Source organism: Pteronotus mesoamericanus, unplaced genomic scaffold (genome assembly GCF_021234165.1).
Source record: "Pteronotus mesoamericanus isolate MK-2021 breed Mesoamerican mustached bat unplaced genomic scaffold, CSHL_Meso_final contig_50, whole genome shotgun sequence".
Taxonomy (NCBI): Eukaryota; Metazoa; Chordata; class Mammalia; order Chiroptera; family Mormoopidae; genus Pteronotus; species Pteronotus mesoamericanus.
Window position 1 is genome coordinate 3,333,590 of NW_026555186.1, and position 17,552 is coordinate 3,351,141.

Below are 17,552 nucleotides of genomic sequence, written 5' to 3' on the forward strand. Positions count from 1 at the left end.
TATAAAAGAAGATATAATTGATGAAAATATTGATATTTTTGTGGTTTTGTAATAGCAAAATATTTTGGAGGCAGAATCATAGTTTTATCCTTTACATTTTATGAAAACAGTTCTAAATGAATATCATACCTCAAACACTACTATTTTATTTGGAAGAGGAATTAAAAGAAACAAACAGAAAGCTTTTTTTGATCCATCAAAATATGAAGAGCATGTTTTAATTGCCAGCAAGTTGGAGTGTCTGTAGAGTACTTTATATAATTAAATCTAGTCTATTATATTATGGTTACAAGCATAATTTTGAAACTTATAACGATTTCTTTAAATACTGCCATGCACTTTATTTAGATAAATGTCTCTGTGCACTTTAAAGGAAGGTAAATTCTACAGCTGCATGTAAGTTTTCTGCATTTGCAAATTAGTTCAAGCTCATTTATATGGCATTCTAATTCTCTATATTCATACACTATTTTTGATTGTCAGCTATTGAGAGATGTCTGTTAATGTACCCCACTATGATACTGGGTTTCTCTATTTACCTTTTTATTATTTATATATTTATTCAACTTATAGTTCCAAATCATATTACCAAATATACACAGAATTAAAGCATGATATCTTGCAGGGACTGAAAATATTTCAATGTGAAACCTCTCTCTTTAACTTTAACAATGGTTCATTCTTTATATTCCAATTTGTCTGATATTAATGTAGCAATACCATACTTTCTTTTTTTTAGTTACTATTTGGATGGAGTAATGTTTTCATCCTTTTACTTTCAAAATATATTGTTCTTAGTTTTTAAAAGTTTATTTAAACTACTTAGATTTTACTTTTATTTTGTTTTATTCTAAAATAGTGTTACAGTTTTTTAAGAAGGGTTTTTTAATGTGGCACAGCAAATTATAAAAAGCCTGTTGGTATCAGTGAAGAGAATGACCTGGAATAAAAGGAATAAATAAAAACAAACAGGGAACTATTCTTTCCCCATTGTATATTCTTGGCACCTTTATAATAAATGAATTGACCATATATGGTATACGCTTATTTCTGGGATCTTTATTCTGTTCCATTGATTTATATGTCTGTCTTTATGCCAATACCATACTACTTTGATTATTATAGCTTTGTAATATAGTTTGAAATTAGAGCGCATGATTTCTCCAGCTTAGTTTTTCTCAAGGTTGCTTTACTACTTGAGGTCTTTTTCTGTCCATACACATTTTAGAATTGTTTGTTCTGTATATGTCAAAAACATCATTGGAATTTTGATAGGAATTGCTTTAGGTAGTATGAATATTTTAACTAATAACTTTTTCAATCCATGATCATGGGATATTTTTCTATGTATATATTTGTGTTTTCACCGATTTCTCTCCTTAATATCTTGTAGATTTAAATACATAAGTCTTTCACCTCCTTGGTTAAATTTATTCCTATGTATTTTATTATTTTGATCCAATTATGAATGGACTGGAATTCCTAAATTTTTCTTTCTGATAGCTTGTTTAGTGTGCAGAAATTTTTGTGTATTGATTTTATATCCTGCAATTACACTGAATTTATTTATTAATTTTAACTGATGGAGCTTTTATGGTTTTCTATATAAAAGTTATATATAGACAGTCTGCAAATAGAGATCATGTTACTTATTTCTTTCTAGTTTAGATACCTTTTATTATTTTTCTTGCTCAATTTTCTGGCTAGGACTTGTAATACTATTTTGAATAAAAATGACAAGAGTGTGCATCTTTGTCATTTTCTTCATCTTAGAGGACAATCTATCAGCTTTTCACCATTGAGTATTGTAATGTTAGCTATTGCGTTGTCATATTTGGCTTTCATTATATTGAGGCACAGTCACTTTATGTCCACTTTGTTGAAAGTTTTTATCATAAGTGGATGCTGAAATTTTTGTCAAATACTTTTTTCTGAGTCTATTGAAATGACTGTATAAATTTTATTCCTTATATTGTTAAATGTGGAGTATCACATTAATTGATTAGCAGCTGATGAACCATCCTTGCATTCTTAGAAAAAAAAAACTCGATCATAACTTATGATTCTTTTATTTGTATTCAGTTTGCCAATATTTTGTAAGGATTTTCACATCTATGCTTATGGCATTTAGCGGTCTTTAATTTTCTTTTCTTCTGGCATCCTTTTTAGGTTTTGGTTTCAGGGTAATGTTGGGCTGAATTAAATTAGAGGAGTTCCCTTCTCTTCTAGCTTTTGGAAGAGTTTGGGAAGGATTAGTTAATGTTTCTTTAAATGTTTGATTTACTATTTTTATTTTAATTTACTATACATAATTTAATGACTACTACATTTGTCTTTAAGTTTGTCATCTTGTTATTAGATTTTTAAAATTGTCTTTTATTTTTATCTCCTTTCTTTGAATCATTTATGTATTTCTTGGTTTGTTGGAGTTTCCACGTGTGCAAATGTAGTGTCTGCATCTATAATTACCACAAGGGAAATTGAATTCTTAATTTGGGATCTTTGAGGTTTCCTCTTCTCTGTGTTTTTATTCTCATGTCAGGCAGTCATTGTGAATATAAAATTTATTTTGTTATGCTTCCTTTCTCTCAAGGATCATACTTCATACAAGTCTTTATACATTAAAAGCCCTTCAGTGACTTGAAACAGTCATTTAGGCATATTGTGCAATTTTTATAGTTTTATTCTATAGAAGAGTTAGTCAAGTATATTTTATTCTGTCATGAACAGAGAAGAAAGATCATCCTACTGAAGTTTAAATGGAAAGATCATGGAAGATATTCATATTAATAATATATCAATTTGACATTGAACATTGCTAAGTTGAAAGTATGAGTTTTAAAAAAACTTTGATTTCTCAAATTATAATAAGAAAGTTATTTGTCTAATATAAATATTTTTCATTCATGTAAAGACAAAATAGGCTTATGTGTTGAGATTTGGTATTTAAAATAAATACAATTGAAAAATATTTTATTAAACATTTATTGTATTAAACAAGGTATATATACCTATTCTTTCAGACAAGGTAATAGCTCTAAAAATATAAGAATTTTGCATTCTTTTAATTCTATTCTATATTTTTTAGTTTCTATTGGTTTTATTTGTATATATTTTATTGACATATAAAATACATGCATAAAAGTATATAAACCATAATTTCCATCTGTCCCCACTTTCACAAAGTGGACAACACCTATAATGAGGACCTGATCAAGAAATACAGCAGCACCAGTAATTGAGCCCCAGAAATCCTTCACACACACTCTTTCAGGCATTATCTGCTTCCGTCCACCAAAGGTATATACTTTCCTAACCTTTAGTCATGTAGATTAGTTTTATACTTTATGTAAATGTAATCATACATTAAATATTACTTTGACTTTATAACACTGCATTTGTCAGACTCTTTCAGGTTGTCACATATAATTGTAATTTATTCATTTTCTTTGCTGGAAAGTATTACATATACCATAATTTATTGATCGGTTCTACCCTTGGTGGACATTTGACTTATTTCCAGTTTTTGACTGCCATGTGTGTATACCCAGAAATGGAATTGCTGAGGCTTGTCTCTGTGCATATGTATGTGTGTTTATATCTCCAGCCTAAGTTTTCCAACCTGCTTGCATAAATTTACATTATAACTGACTATACAACAGATTAAGAATCTGCAAACTTGCCCTGGAGGCTTATGTTTGTAACACACAATCTAGATTATTTTCTTATGTACTGTTTATTTCTGTTTTCATGTGGCAAAGAGAGAGTTAAGTAGCTGTGAATGAGACCGCATGGCCTAGGAAGCTGAAAATATTTGCTAGCTGACCCCTTATACAAAAAAGTTTTCTGACTCCTCCTTATAGTGGATCTTCGAGTGTTACAACCTTGTCAGCACTTGCACGGTCTGCTGTTTCATGTCAATTATTCTTTTGTTTTGTTTTGAAAAAAAAGTTTCTCTTTCTTTCTGAATCTTAACTTGCAGGATTTAGTGGAATGTTTTTAAAAATGTGCTTGGGACAATATATTTTATTCTTAGAGAGGTACAGTGTTAGTAAGCTAGTCAGTTAGGTGGCAGTAGCAGGCACGGACAAAGAGAAGGAGTCCCCACAGATCAGGCTGCTAGACCATGATGGGGACAATGATGGAGCATCTTAGGAAATACCTTCCTAAGAAAGGGGCCAAAAAATATTTATTGCCTGAAGAAAAAGAAGAAAAAGTGGATGAAGTGATTTCTAATGCCCTTTTAATTTCTTTAATTTTTATAAAATCACATACAGGGAAGTTTTTACATATGACAGGACCATTTACTCCCTTCTTCAGATATCCTACTATCCTAAAGACTTTATTGGAAAATTGTGGTGCTCTTCCAGTAATAAAATAAACAAATAAATTAACTCACAGCAACATAGGCTTGACTCAGTCATTATTCACATATGACATGATAGCATGCATGGAAAACCCTGTAGTCTCCACCAAACATCTACTCAAAACAATAGGTGAATTTCACAAAATAGCAGGATACAAAGTCAGTATTTAGAAATCTAGGGCATTTTTAATACCAACAATAAAATATCAGAATGGGAAATTAGGGAAAAAAATCTCATTTACTAGAGCAACAAGAAAAATAAAGTACTTAGAAATAAATTTAACCAAGGAGGTAAAAGACCTGTACTCAGGAATCTCTAGAACACTGAAAAAAGAAATGAAGGAAGATACAAATAAATGGAGGCGTATAATGTGTCCATGGATTGGAAGAATTAACATTGTTAAAATGTCCATACAACCCAAAGCAATCTATAGGTTCAACATGATCTTATTAAAATACCAATGTCATATTTCACATATCTAGGACAAATATTCAAAAGTTTATGTGGAACTAAAAAAGAACCTGTATAACCTCAGCCATCTTGAGAAAGAAGAACAAAGTTGGAGGGATCACAATATGTGATATCAAACTATACTACAAGATCACTGTAATCGAAACAATGTGGTGATTGCATAAGAACAGACACATAGATCAACGGAGCAGAATAGAGAGCCCTGAAATAAACCCACGTTTCTATAGTCAAATGATATTTGACACAGGAGACAAGAATATACAATGGAAAAAAGTAGCCACTTCAATAAATGTTGTTGGGAGAACTAGACAGGTACATGCAAAAAAAAAAAAAAAAAGGAAAATGAAACTAGACCACCAACTTACATCATATACCAGAAAAAAAACTCAACATGGATAAAAGATTTAAATATAAGTTGTGACACCATGAAAGTCCTAGATGAAAACATAGGCAGTAAAATTTCAGATGTCCCCCATAACAATATTTTGCTGATATACCTCTTAGGGTGAGGGGAATAAAGGAAAAAATAAACAAATGAGACTACATCAAATTACAAGGCTTCTTCATGACTAAAGAAACCATAATCACAATGAAAAAGGAACCAAACATATAGCAGAACATATTTGCCAATGATACTGGACAAGGATTTGATCTCCAAAATTTATAAAGAACTCCTCTGTCTCAATACCAGGAAGACAAACAATCCAATTAAAAAATAGGCAAGAGATTTGAATAGACACTTCTCCAAGGACATATAGATGACCCATAGACATATGAAAAGATGCTTAACATCACCAGACATCAGAGATATGCAAATTAAAACCACAGTGAGCTATCACCTCACACTGGTCAGGACTGCCATCATTAATAAATCAACAAACAACAAGTGCTGGCGAGGCTGTGGAGAAAAGGGAACCCTAATGCATTGTTGGTGGGAATGCAGACTGGTGCAGCCACTGTGAGCAACAGTATAGAATTTTCTCAAAAAGCTAAAAATGTAACTGTCGTTTGACCCAGGGAATATAGCCTAAGAATCCAGAATCACCAGTTCAAAAGAACTTATGCACCCCTGTGTTCATAGCAGCACTATTTGCAATAGCCAAGTGCTGAACAGCCTAAGTGCCCATCAGTAAATGAGTGGATCAAAAAACTGGTACATTTACATGATGGAATACTATGAAGTAGAAGGAAAGAAGGCATTCCTATGTTTTGCAATAACATGGATGGAGCTAGAGAATATTGTGTTAAGTGAAATAAGATAGTTGGTGAAAGACAGATTCTAGATGATCTCACCAATAAGAGGAATCTAATGAACAAAATAATGAGCGAATTAGAACTAGAAGCATGGAAACGTGGAACAGACTGACAAAGACTAAGTCATCCATTTTTCTAATTTTAAAGTTGAATATTTTAAATAATTTAAGGTTACCTATTTAGAAACTTAAGTCATAACATGTTAACCATGTTACAATTTGTTTTAATTGTATTTGGCTGTATGCTAGGTCAAAATTATAAATTGACTTTTTTCCTGTATTTATTTTCCTTCATATAGATATATATGTTTATGGTCAAAGGCAGGGATTTCTTAGAATTACTTTGATTGCTGCTAGTTTTTATAAATCAGTTTTTAATTCTTCACAGAATGCTAAAAAATAGGAATGATTTTTATTAGAATTTATAAATTTACCATCTTTTAGATTTTTATGAGCCATGTTATGATTAAAAGTAAGAGTTGTTCAAAAGTGGCCCACTATATCTTCACTTTGAAGAAAAAAACTTTTCATAAGATAATCAGTTTTGCTATAGCTGACACATCATAACACAGAATACATTATGTTATGGAGTTTTCAAGATATTTTTTCAGAGTATAGTGAAGATTCTCATATTGGACAGCTGTCTTTTTAATGTATGGCATTAAAATAACTGTAGTTTTAGTCATTTACTTTATTTATGTATTAAAAACATTGCAGGCAGAGCCTAACATAATTCTTAATGATTAATATTCAACACAAGTTTCTTAGATGCAGGAAAATTCCTGATTCCTTCTGTGTCTTTTTCATAATTTGAAAGTAGCATTTCTAATGGAAACTATCAGAATAAAACAATTTAAAAGAGAGATTTAGAAACTCTCTGGTTAATCCTGACAGTGTCAGGCAACCTAGGTAATTCAGATTTTACAATCATTTACACGCCTATCAGTTTTCTCCCAGAACCATCCTTAAATAAATACATATCTTATACACAGCCAGTTACTTTTCCACATAAATATAATTTGTATAAGAAAAATATTAATTAGACTCAATAAATGTAATGATCAGTTTGATTACAGGTTTTGAAGGCTGTTGCCTGGGTTTATCTTAGGGAATGACTTATTTGCTCACCTGGCAAAGTTCCTGAAGCAAGGACATAGGTCTTTTAAAAAGCAATTAAAATCAATACTATCCTGGGGGAAAAACGTGTGTTAAAAGGGACAAGCTTCACAGAGCCAAATGCCTTTTTATTATTCCTAACAAATCTTCCTTTCTTAAATGGACTTCAGCTAATCATTAGCATTTTATGATACATCCTAAGAAATTGTGTGAAAAAGATAATATCTAGCAATTAAAATTATATCACAGAAACAAAAATATGCAATGGTATGTGTAGCTCTGTGCTGTGCTGATTACATAGTATCAAAACAAAAATAGGTAATACAAGCTCTATTTGAACATATCTTTAGAACTTCCTAATTAGGTAGACTATAACAGAAATTATTCATATTTGAGGTTTGTCCAGAAAATACCCAGCTATCATTAAGGTGACAAGAATAGTTTGCATGACATCACTGTAACTAGCAACCAGGGAGAGTGGACTGGAAAATACACCCATGAACAACGATGACTTTGCTGTACTAGTCAGTGGGGGTGATAGACGCAGCTGAGTGAGATGTGAACTACATGGTCATCATATTCAAAGTGACTAAGCAAGTAGAGCAATGAATCTGCATCAGATTTTGCTTTAAGCTTGAGCCTTCCTCCTCAGACAAGTGATTCAGAAGGCCAAGCTATCGACAACTGGTAATTGGCAACTTCATCATGACAACATGCCTGCTCAAGAATCACATCCCATGCAGAGTTTTTTTTGCAAAACATCAAATCACCCAGGTGACTCAGCTCCCTACAGCCCAGATTTGGCACCTTGTGACTTCTGGCTTTTCCCAAACCTAAAATCACCTTTGAAAAGGAAGAGATTTCAGAGCATCAGTGAGATTCAGAAAAAAGCAACGGGGCAGCTGATGGAGATTAGGAGAACTGTGAGGTCCCAAGGTGCCTGCTTTGAAGGGGACTGAGGTATAATTGTCCTATGTACGATATTTCTTGTGTCTTGCATCTTCTTCAATAAATGTCTCTATTTTTCATATTACATGGCTGGATACCTTCTGGACAGACCTAATATATTCAAATGAAGAGGAAAAATAATTTTACTAATATTCTACAAGTAACTTGATGTCTAAATTTCAATAATGCCCATTACACTGACTCATATTTCAGCTGCTCCTTCAGTGAACCAGAGCACAGTTAGCATATGGGAGACAATTATATGTTATTGTATTACCATAATATTTCTCATTTTTGTCAATTTCTCTCTATCATAACATTTTTCCTGCATTTATGGTATTCCAATTTTTGCCATTCTCAAGAAAGATTCAAATAGCAGTTGTTCACTTCTATTTTACTTAGGTTTTACTGTGATAAAATGTATATAACATATAATCTACCATCTTAATCATGATTGTAGTTCAGTGACTTTCACACATTTACATAGTCGTGCCATCCTCAGTACCATACATCTTTAGAACTCTCTTCATTTGCAAAATTGAAACTTTGTACCCATTGAACACTAACTCTGCATTTTCCCCTCCTATCAGTACCTGGTATCTACTATTCAACTTTCTGTAACTAGAAGAATTTTACTCTTCTAGTTATGTAATATAAGTAGACTTATGCAATATTTGCTCCTTTAGATTTCATTTGCCATACTATTTCAAGTTTTATTTATACTGTAGAATACATCAGCACTTCATTTTTAAAGCTTATTAGCATTTTATTGTATATTATATTTTGTTTAGCCGTTCACTGTTGAAGGACATTTCAGATGATTCCATCTTTTTGTCATAATGGCACTATGAAATTGGTGTGCAGATAAATATTCAAGTCACTGTTTTCTATTATTTTGCATATGTAGCCAGAAGTAGGATTGCTGGATCATATGATAATTTTATGTTTAATTTCCGAGGAGCCCCTGCACTGTTTTCCATAGAAAATTCACTATTTTATATTTTTAGCAGCAATACACATGTGTTTCAATTTTCCTACTGCTTGTTAATACTTGTTATTTTCTTTTGATTTCATTTTTGATAATAGCTATTCTAATTTCTTCATAATTCAGTCTTTATAGCTCACATGTTTCTAAAAATGTGTCAGTTTTCTATGAGTTATTTCTCATGTCAGTGTACAATTTTTTAATGTATTCTCTTACATTTCTTTTTACAAAATTTGTGGTTATATCTCCAGTTTGTTTCTGATTTTAGTAAAAGAATCTTCTCATTTTATTAATAATATTTTGGTAAAAATCTTGTCATCTTTGCTGGCTTTTTCATAGAGGGAATTGGGCATTGAGCCAACACTTCCTGCAGACCAAGATCTGTGTGTGCTGGGCAAGAGGTTTCGGGGGTGGGGGGCAGGAAGAGCAAGTGACAGCACCACAGATCTTGCTTGGTTACTTTTGACCTTTGATTTTTTCCTGGGATCCTATAACTAGCACTTTTTCAGTCAGTTTCTAGTGTTTTTAATGTTTCCAAGGGAAGTAAGAGCTTGTAGCTTCCTAATGCCATTTTGCTGATGTTTGTCATGCCATTAATTTTCAGGCATTTAATTCACAATTGTTTTAATATGCCTCACTTTTTCAAGTAAAAGCAAATTCTACCTGAAAAATAATTGTAGGTACTGAAATGCTATAGACTAGGCAGTAAACATTTGGTGTAACAGTCTCCTCATTGTACCAAATGTTTAAAAAAATTCTCTCCACACATTATCTAAATTTTCCACAAAAATATTTAATGACTGGCAAGAGTGAACCAGCCTTCATGACCATGCACTACAAAATAAAAAGAAAATAAATTTAGGTATGTAAAAGATTGTTGTTTTTGCTTTGAAAATTTGTCAAAAAATATGAGATAGGAACATAACTGTAGAACAATGAGGAGAAACAAGTTATAGTGGACCTAGATATTGACTTCAGTAATGTATAAAATAACTACCTCAGAGGGTATGAGTTAATTCAAGAGACTATAAGATGGCACCAGCTACCAAATCCCAAACGCTCGTTCTTTCTATCTAAACCACTTCTTCAGTTAAAGAGCTTTCACTGTTACATGTTAGCATGAGTGCACGAGTGCTGCCTGTCTCCCTGACCCTGAATATGGAGAGTACGTTCCTCTCTGCTGGAGCTTTACGGTAGAGCTCTATGAAGCCCAAAGTGGCAGACAGTGGAGGAATAAGAGTTCAGGGAATCACCCCTACTTGCTACTGATAAAATTGTGGGTTTTCTTCCAATAGATTTTATAGTTCTATTTGGTTATGGTGGTTACAAGGGCATCTATACAGTAAGTCTGATGCTGTGGCTTAAAGTTATTTGGTGTCACACATCATGTAAGTGGATTTTAAGTCTGAGAGGCAGACAGATATTTGTGACTGGAAAGTGGACTGTGAATGAGTTGTATGATTTATTCACGACTGTTTGCCCTTTCCCTCTCTTATCACACTTTGCTGTAGGTGGTGTATCTGTCCCTGCTACTTTAACTTTGACTTTATTTTAACAATGAAATAGGAGCAGTATGTCCTAAGCCATGTTTGGAAAGAAGTTTTAAAGGGACTTCAGTGGTTACATTCTGTGTTCACCATTTTGCCCTTGCAATCAGTGCTTTATCTGCTCATATTCCGGAGTGAAAATTCAGTTTGAACTGAGCCTATCTTAGCAAAGTTGTAGCTTAGTCATAGTTTTCATATACTGTATAATAAAAATGAATATTTGTTGTTTTTAGCTATTGAGATAGTTGGGCGATTTATCAATACATAAACAGCTAATTAATGAACATGTTATATTGGTTATCCTTAGCATTATCACTATGTAGTACATTTTATATTTTTGTCATATGTCTTCCATTGTTTCTCTCCTTCATAAGAATGTACATTTTGTAAGACTGAAGATTTTTTCTATTTTGTTTACTGTATTCTCAGTTCCTGAATATGTGCTGGCACCTGGCAAGTGATATTTACTAACTGAGTCACCAACCTAAACTAACCAAAAATTTCATATGTAAGAGTAAAAATTCATAAATAATCAAAAACTTTTAAAGAAAAAGATTTTGGAAAGGAATAGAGAAAAATATCAATTCCATGTGGTTTTAAAAATAGATCTCCTGGACCTTGTAGAATACCTAGGAGGCAGCCCTATGTCTACCTTGGAACATAGTATATGCCCAAGTCGGAGTTACAGATAAAAATATATTAGGAAATAAAAGGCAATAGTACCACTGGCCAACCATGGGGAACTAGATAAAGTAACATTCTGAGGTTTACCAAACTGATTAAAGACACATGCTACTTATACTTTAAAAGAAAATATGAAACTTTTTATGGCATTTGAAGAATGAAACATTAAATAAAGACATTAAACAAAATGATCAATATTACTACATAAAGGTTGTTTTATCTTGCTGAAGATATAAACTTAGGGAAAAGACAAATGATCTGGTATTTAAAAAACATAGCTGTAATAATAGTTGTATATAATTTATGAGATTAGAAGGTTATAAAAACTATATCACAAAATCAGAGAAGTTAGTGTGTAAAATTACTTCAATAAAAGAGAAGGCAATCCTGCAGAGACCCAGAAATATGGTGTTAAACCAACTATAAGCACTATGTTTTCTTTTTAGGAAACAAACCGTCTTTTCTAACAGAATAGAAACAGTCATAGCTTAAATATAACAAGGGAAAAAAAGACTGAAGTCTCTACTGTACTCATAGTTATGTTGAAATAATTTTTAAAAAGATATTATATAAAAATGTAACATAAAAATAAATTGAGAGCTCTAGAACACAAAATAATTAAGATTAGTCATGAATGCAAAAAAATCAAAATATCTAGCAATATGGAAACAAGGAAATAAAATGAAAGTAGAAAAAAAATCTTTATACAATAAGCAAGTTAATATATTATATGTAGGAGTGGTTGGAGAGGAAATCTGAAATGTTAACATTCCTTTTAAAAGCAAGAACAACAAAAAATAAATACTCTGAAAAATATCTTCATGACTAAAAGTAGATTCAGAATTAAGACTAAGTTATTGCTTTATATTTTAATATAAAACACTATCTAGAACTAAACACATCCTGATGATATCTGTTTATTAAAAACAACAAAATAAATCCTAAGCTCAGGGAAGTAGAAAAAGAGACTATCTAAAAGTAGTAAATCAGATGGCTAATTGTAGTTTCCTTTCCTTCTGACAAAATTTATCCCTGTCCCCTAATATATAGTCATGCAAATATGGTCGCTTTGATTGGTTTGGGTGGAGTTTTTGTATCATATAAATTACATCAAATCATTACCTATTTCAGCCTTCAACAAAACAATTTATTTTACCATGAAGGACTTTTTTCCAGTGAATCTTCACAGTTACACAATTCAGGTATGATATCTTTCCATTATTGATAACTACTAACGCAATAACTTTTCTCTAGTAGATGCTCTAAGGAAAGGGATGGAGCTCGGGAAACTTGCCCCCTAATTTCACTAGGGAGAATTAAGAATTAATTCCAGTTCCCTTTCCCCCCACAAAAAGAAATAAGTGCTTATAAATCCAACTATAAAATTTCTTTCTGAGAATTGAATACATATCTTTGTATCTCTGTATCCTTATTTTTCTCTCTTTCTCTCTGTCTCGTTAATAATTACTTATAATAACATAAGTGGAGATACTGTTTAACAAAAGTAATAATATGTGTTTATATAGATAATATGTGTGGCTATGTGTGTGCATGTCAGAGAGAGAGAGAGAGAGAGAGAGAGAGAAATTGCAGTCTGGGTGGTATTTTTAATCTTCTTTATGTGATAACATTCTTACAGTGCATAACCTTGTGAACTCAGAGTACCCTGAGGAATTCTTTTGGCAACAGTAGAAATGCTGACTGGACTGGACTGTAAAATTATTTAGATGGGTTCTCTCCGGTAACCACAATACTTTTGTGGGAGTCTATGAGTTTTTGTTTGTTTGTTTTTGTTTTTTCATTTGTTGCTTTCAATTTTACATCCACATATGAGTGAAGTCATATGCTTCTTAACTTTTTTCTGTTGACTTATTTTGTTTAGCAGATTATTCTCAAGATCCATATACATTGTTACAAGTGGCAGTTATTTCATCTTTTCTTACGGCTGAGTAGTATTCCATTGTATACATGTACCATGACTTCTTTATCCAATTGTCTATCAAAGGATACTCTGGTTGTTTCCATGCCTTGGCCAACTTGCATAATGCTGCAATGTGCATAGTGTGCATATAATTTTGTGAAAAAATATTTTCAAATTTTTGGGTAGATGCCCAAAAAAAAAGGGTTGCTAGGGTGTATGGTAATTCTGTTCTTAATATTTTAATAAACTATTTTTGACTTTATTATAAAATTACTTTAAAATCTTTTTAGAGGCCAACTGGAAATACATGGAAAATATATACATAAAATATTTATTAAATTTCTTTGTAATGGCTTACACATTTCACCAAATTAAGTTTATTGATTAAAGTAAAAGTCACATTTGCAGGTAGGTTTTTTTTCTGTTTTCACTTTAAACTTCATATGCTATCTGGAGAAAGATTGGGGAGTTACACTAATACTTGACTAGATATTATATTCAGTTTTGCTCAACATAGGAATGCAATCTTACCTCCCTCACCTATTTTTATGCTGTTAATAGGTAAAGGGTTGACAAAATATTTTAATTTAGATATCTATAAGTTCTTTACATGTAGACTATTTTTCATATGTGTTAAAGTTTATATAAATCAAGTATTTCATTATTAAGTGGTATACTATTGGGTTAGCCAAAAGTTCATTTTTTTTCTGTAAGATGGATCTCATAACATTTAGTTACCTGTCTTTAACTTCATTTGAAACAATTTTGTTAGCTTATATGTGACAGCTGTCATATCAGTGTGTATTCAAAAAAATCAAAATTGGTGAATTTTTGTGTATCTGTTTTAAGATTAAAGAGGGAAGAAAATGCACATGTTTAGTATATTATGCTTTAATATGTCAAGAAAGGTAAAAATGAAACAAAAAAATTTTTGTGCAACTGTATGGAGAAGGTGCTGAGACTGATCAAAAGTGTCAAAAATGGTTTGCAAAGTTTTATGCTGGAGAATCCTCACTGGATGGTGCCCAATGGTTGGGTAGGCCAGTTGAAGTTGATGGCGATCAATTTGAGATATTAATTGAGAACAATCAACATTATATTATGCGGGAGATAGCTTACATATTCAAAATATCCAAGTCAATAAAGTAATTGGTGAAAACGAAAAACTTGTCCTTTGTTTTATGAAAAAAAAACATGCAGACTTTTTGGTCAACCCAATAATATTTTAACTTTGAAAACAACTTTATTTTATGCATTACTTAACTTTATGTTTATTTAAATATATTTTTCTGAATAATTTAATGTATTTTTCTTGTAAAATATAATTTATCATCAAAATGTTTAATATAAAATATTTTGCAGAACACTATCAGCTGTATGTTCCTGAGTCAGCTCAAGTTGGTTCAGCTGTTGGGAAAATCAAAGCAAATGATGCAGACACTGGTTCAAATGCTGACATGACATACTCCATCATTAACGGTGATGGTATTGGGATATTCACCATCTCTACTGACAAAGAAACCAGAGAAGGGATCCTTTTCTTAAAGAAGGTAAAAATTAATATAATGTTAATAATTTAGGTAACTCATTTTTCCATGAGTAGAAATTTGACAGAGGTATGAATAATCCATATTTTCAGGTCATGAGATGATAAAGATATCTCCTCTTTAAAAGGTAGTTGCTTTCAATTAAACTCTTTGACTATTCTCTTTAGATATTCTCTTATAAAGTATATATTATATGTTGAAAAGATATGATATAGAATACACTATGAATGTGCTTCTTCATCTTTGTTCTCCGATAACAGATTTATCATCATCAGTTCTATTAATAACATAACTCTGTGTTGTAGTAACCTGGTAACATTAAGAGACTTCTCTACCTAATTTAAAAATCTTCACCATGTTAGGTAACACTCTTCAGGATGTAGGTTTTTACCTGATGGTCTTGGGTCTGTCAAGACGGCTTTGGTGAAACTGTTACCCTTATCCCTCATTCTTTTATATTTTTAAGAATTTGTCATTGGGCTGAATCTATTGTTTTTTGCTTTTAAGATTACATAATTCTTGTTTCCTTATAAAAGTGAAGTAGAACTCATAAAATTACTAGTTACAACAATCAATTTAAATGTATCTCCTAGTACAGTGTATTCTAGTCTTTAAATATTTAATGATTTAATTTTGAAAATCTACTTCTATTCAGATCCCTAGGCCCAAACCATCACACATTTTGATTCAGAAAGACTGAAATGTTTGGGGCCAAGAAATTGGCTTTTATAGCAAGTATTCCAGATTATTCTACTGCAGAATATGTTCAGAACCCAGGCTGAGAAATGTTACCTTGATGTGCTATTGTAGATATTAATGTGAACCTATCTCTTTTGTATATACTTTTCTATTTGCACTATAAAAATCTCATTAATACTTTTATTAATCCAACTTTATATTGACTTAAAATTCAATATTGAGTTATTTTCTGGATGCTACACAAAGGACCTGCAAAGTAGAACTATTTCATTTAATAAGTGATCCATTGAGATGGATCATAAGAGTAAACATAATGTTATAAAAGCATATTTTAAAAGTTAAGTTGATCCTAAGAAATAAACAATGTGAAAGTGTATAAATATCTAGAGTGGTAGATACCATTTGTCTATGTAATAAAATATTCATATCTTCACCTAAGGTATTTCCTTTAATCTTTTTCCCCCTGAAATTGTCAAGACTAGGTAAAAAACGTGATTAAAGTATCAGTTTCATATCTTTATTTGACGACTATATGTATTCTGAGTGCCTCTTGTGTGCCTATTGCTGTTCCACACAAGCTATGGAAGGGAGAGCAGAGTCAGACTGCATAGATGACTGAACAGAGATTTCAATCTATGAAGGCAGACAGACAGTAATCAAACATCTCATTCATTCCTAGGTCAGTGATAAAAACTTTCCCATGAAGGAATGTTATGCAAAGCTACTGGGGAAAATATAGAATATGTGACCCTGTCTGATACTCTGCAATGGTTGAACAAGGAATTGAAAGAAACTTTCAAGTAATAGGTGAAAAGTCTCAGGATGAGCACTCCAGAAAGAGGAAAGTAAAAGTACCACAATTCTGAAGAGGGTAGAACATAGCTCTTTAAGAAACCAAATAACATTGTTGATCCTGGAGCAGAAGAGGGCATGATTAAGTTGGTAGGTACAAGGGCACACAAGGCCTTCTTAAATTTTACCCAAGGAAGAGCCATTGAATATTTTTAAGCTGGCCTTATTTGATGTCAATATTTCTTATTAAATGTTGATGTAAGCTTCATGAGGACAAGACATTTTTTAACTCTTCTCAACATCTAGCATGTTTTCTGATATAGAATATGCATTCAATAAGTGTTAGAGTAATTGATGGATGGTGATATGGATAAAAAGATAAGGAGGGTATTGCCTGCTTTGCATTCCTTAGATGGTCTTCACTCAGGTAAATTCAGATAAATAGACTAGATCTTCCTGAAATATTAACTCTGAATCCTAAAAACATCATCATAACACCAATGTTTAAGGAACAAGTAAACTGCAAAAGAGAAATGCATTTTTGGAAGAAAATTTTAAAAACTAGGAGAGAATGTTGGCCTTGAAAATACCCAAGGGAGATAGTATAGGAAGAAAAGAGTGATAGAATAAATGTGACTATTCTAGAAATTGAAATCAATTTAATATTACAAATATTAATTGTATTGATGAAAGGGAAGACAGGATGGTTTTCATTAGCAGTTTTAAGGTCATCACCACCATCATCATTACTTTCAACACAATAATAATAACATCAACTAAAATTTGTTGAGTGTTTTCTCAGTGTTAGGAAAGGTTTGAAGTACTTTCTGTGTTTTGATTAATTGAAAAGTAGACCTGTTATCATTTCTTTAAAAGTCACTAGGCTGTTACAACACAGAGAGTATTATGAACCTCACTAGTAAAAAAATAAACTGAATTACATCTGAAGAAGTGAAATCACTGCTACAGAAACTAAACCATGGGGAGATAAAAAATTGTAGCCAAGTAGAAATTCTTCAACAGAAAACTGATCTTGGGAGTCTGCCTTCAGAGTTTGGACAATCACTTATTTTACATACTCAATTGGAGAAAATACAAATTTATTATTTGCTACGACAGAGAAGAAAACAAGTTCAGTGTGCTGGAGAGAAAATGTACATAAAGGAAATGGAGAAAAAAAGAAACATACCGTCCTCTTTGGGAAACCTGAGAGTAAAGCTGG

At 31.8% G+C, this 17,552-nt stretch overlaps 1 protein-coding gene across 6 annotated transcripts in view; it reads left to right on the forward strand.

The window, feature by feature from the left end:
- Nucleotides 1-17,552, forward strand: part of CDH18 (cadherin 18) — an 822,825-nt gene that overhangs the window by 728,078 nt on the left and 77,195 nt on the right. For all 6 annotated transcript variants that reach the window (XM_054578303.1, XM_054578308.1, XM_054578309.1 and 3 more), the window contains one exon: nt 14,655-14,842. In XM_054578303.1, the coding sequence (XP_054434278.1) occupies nt 14,655-14,842 (188 nt within the window). The remainder of the gene's footprint in view (nt 1-14,654; nt 14,843-17,552) is intronic.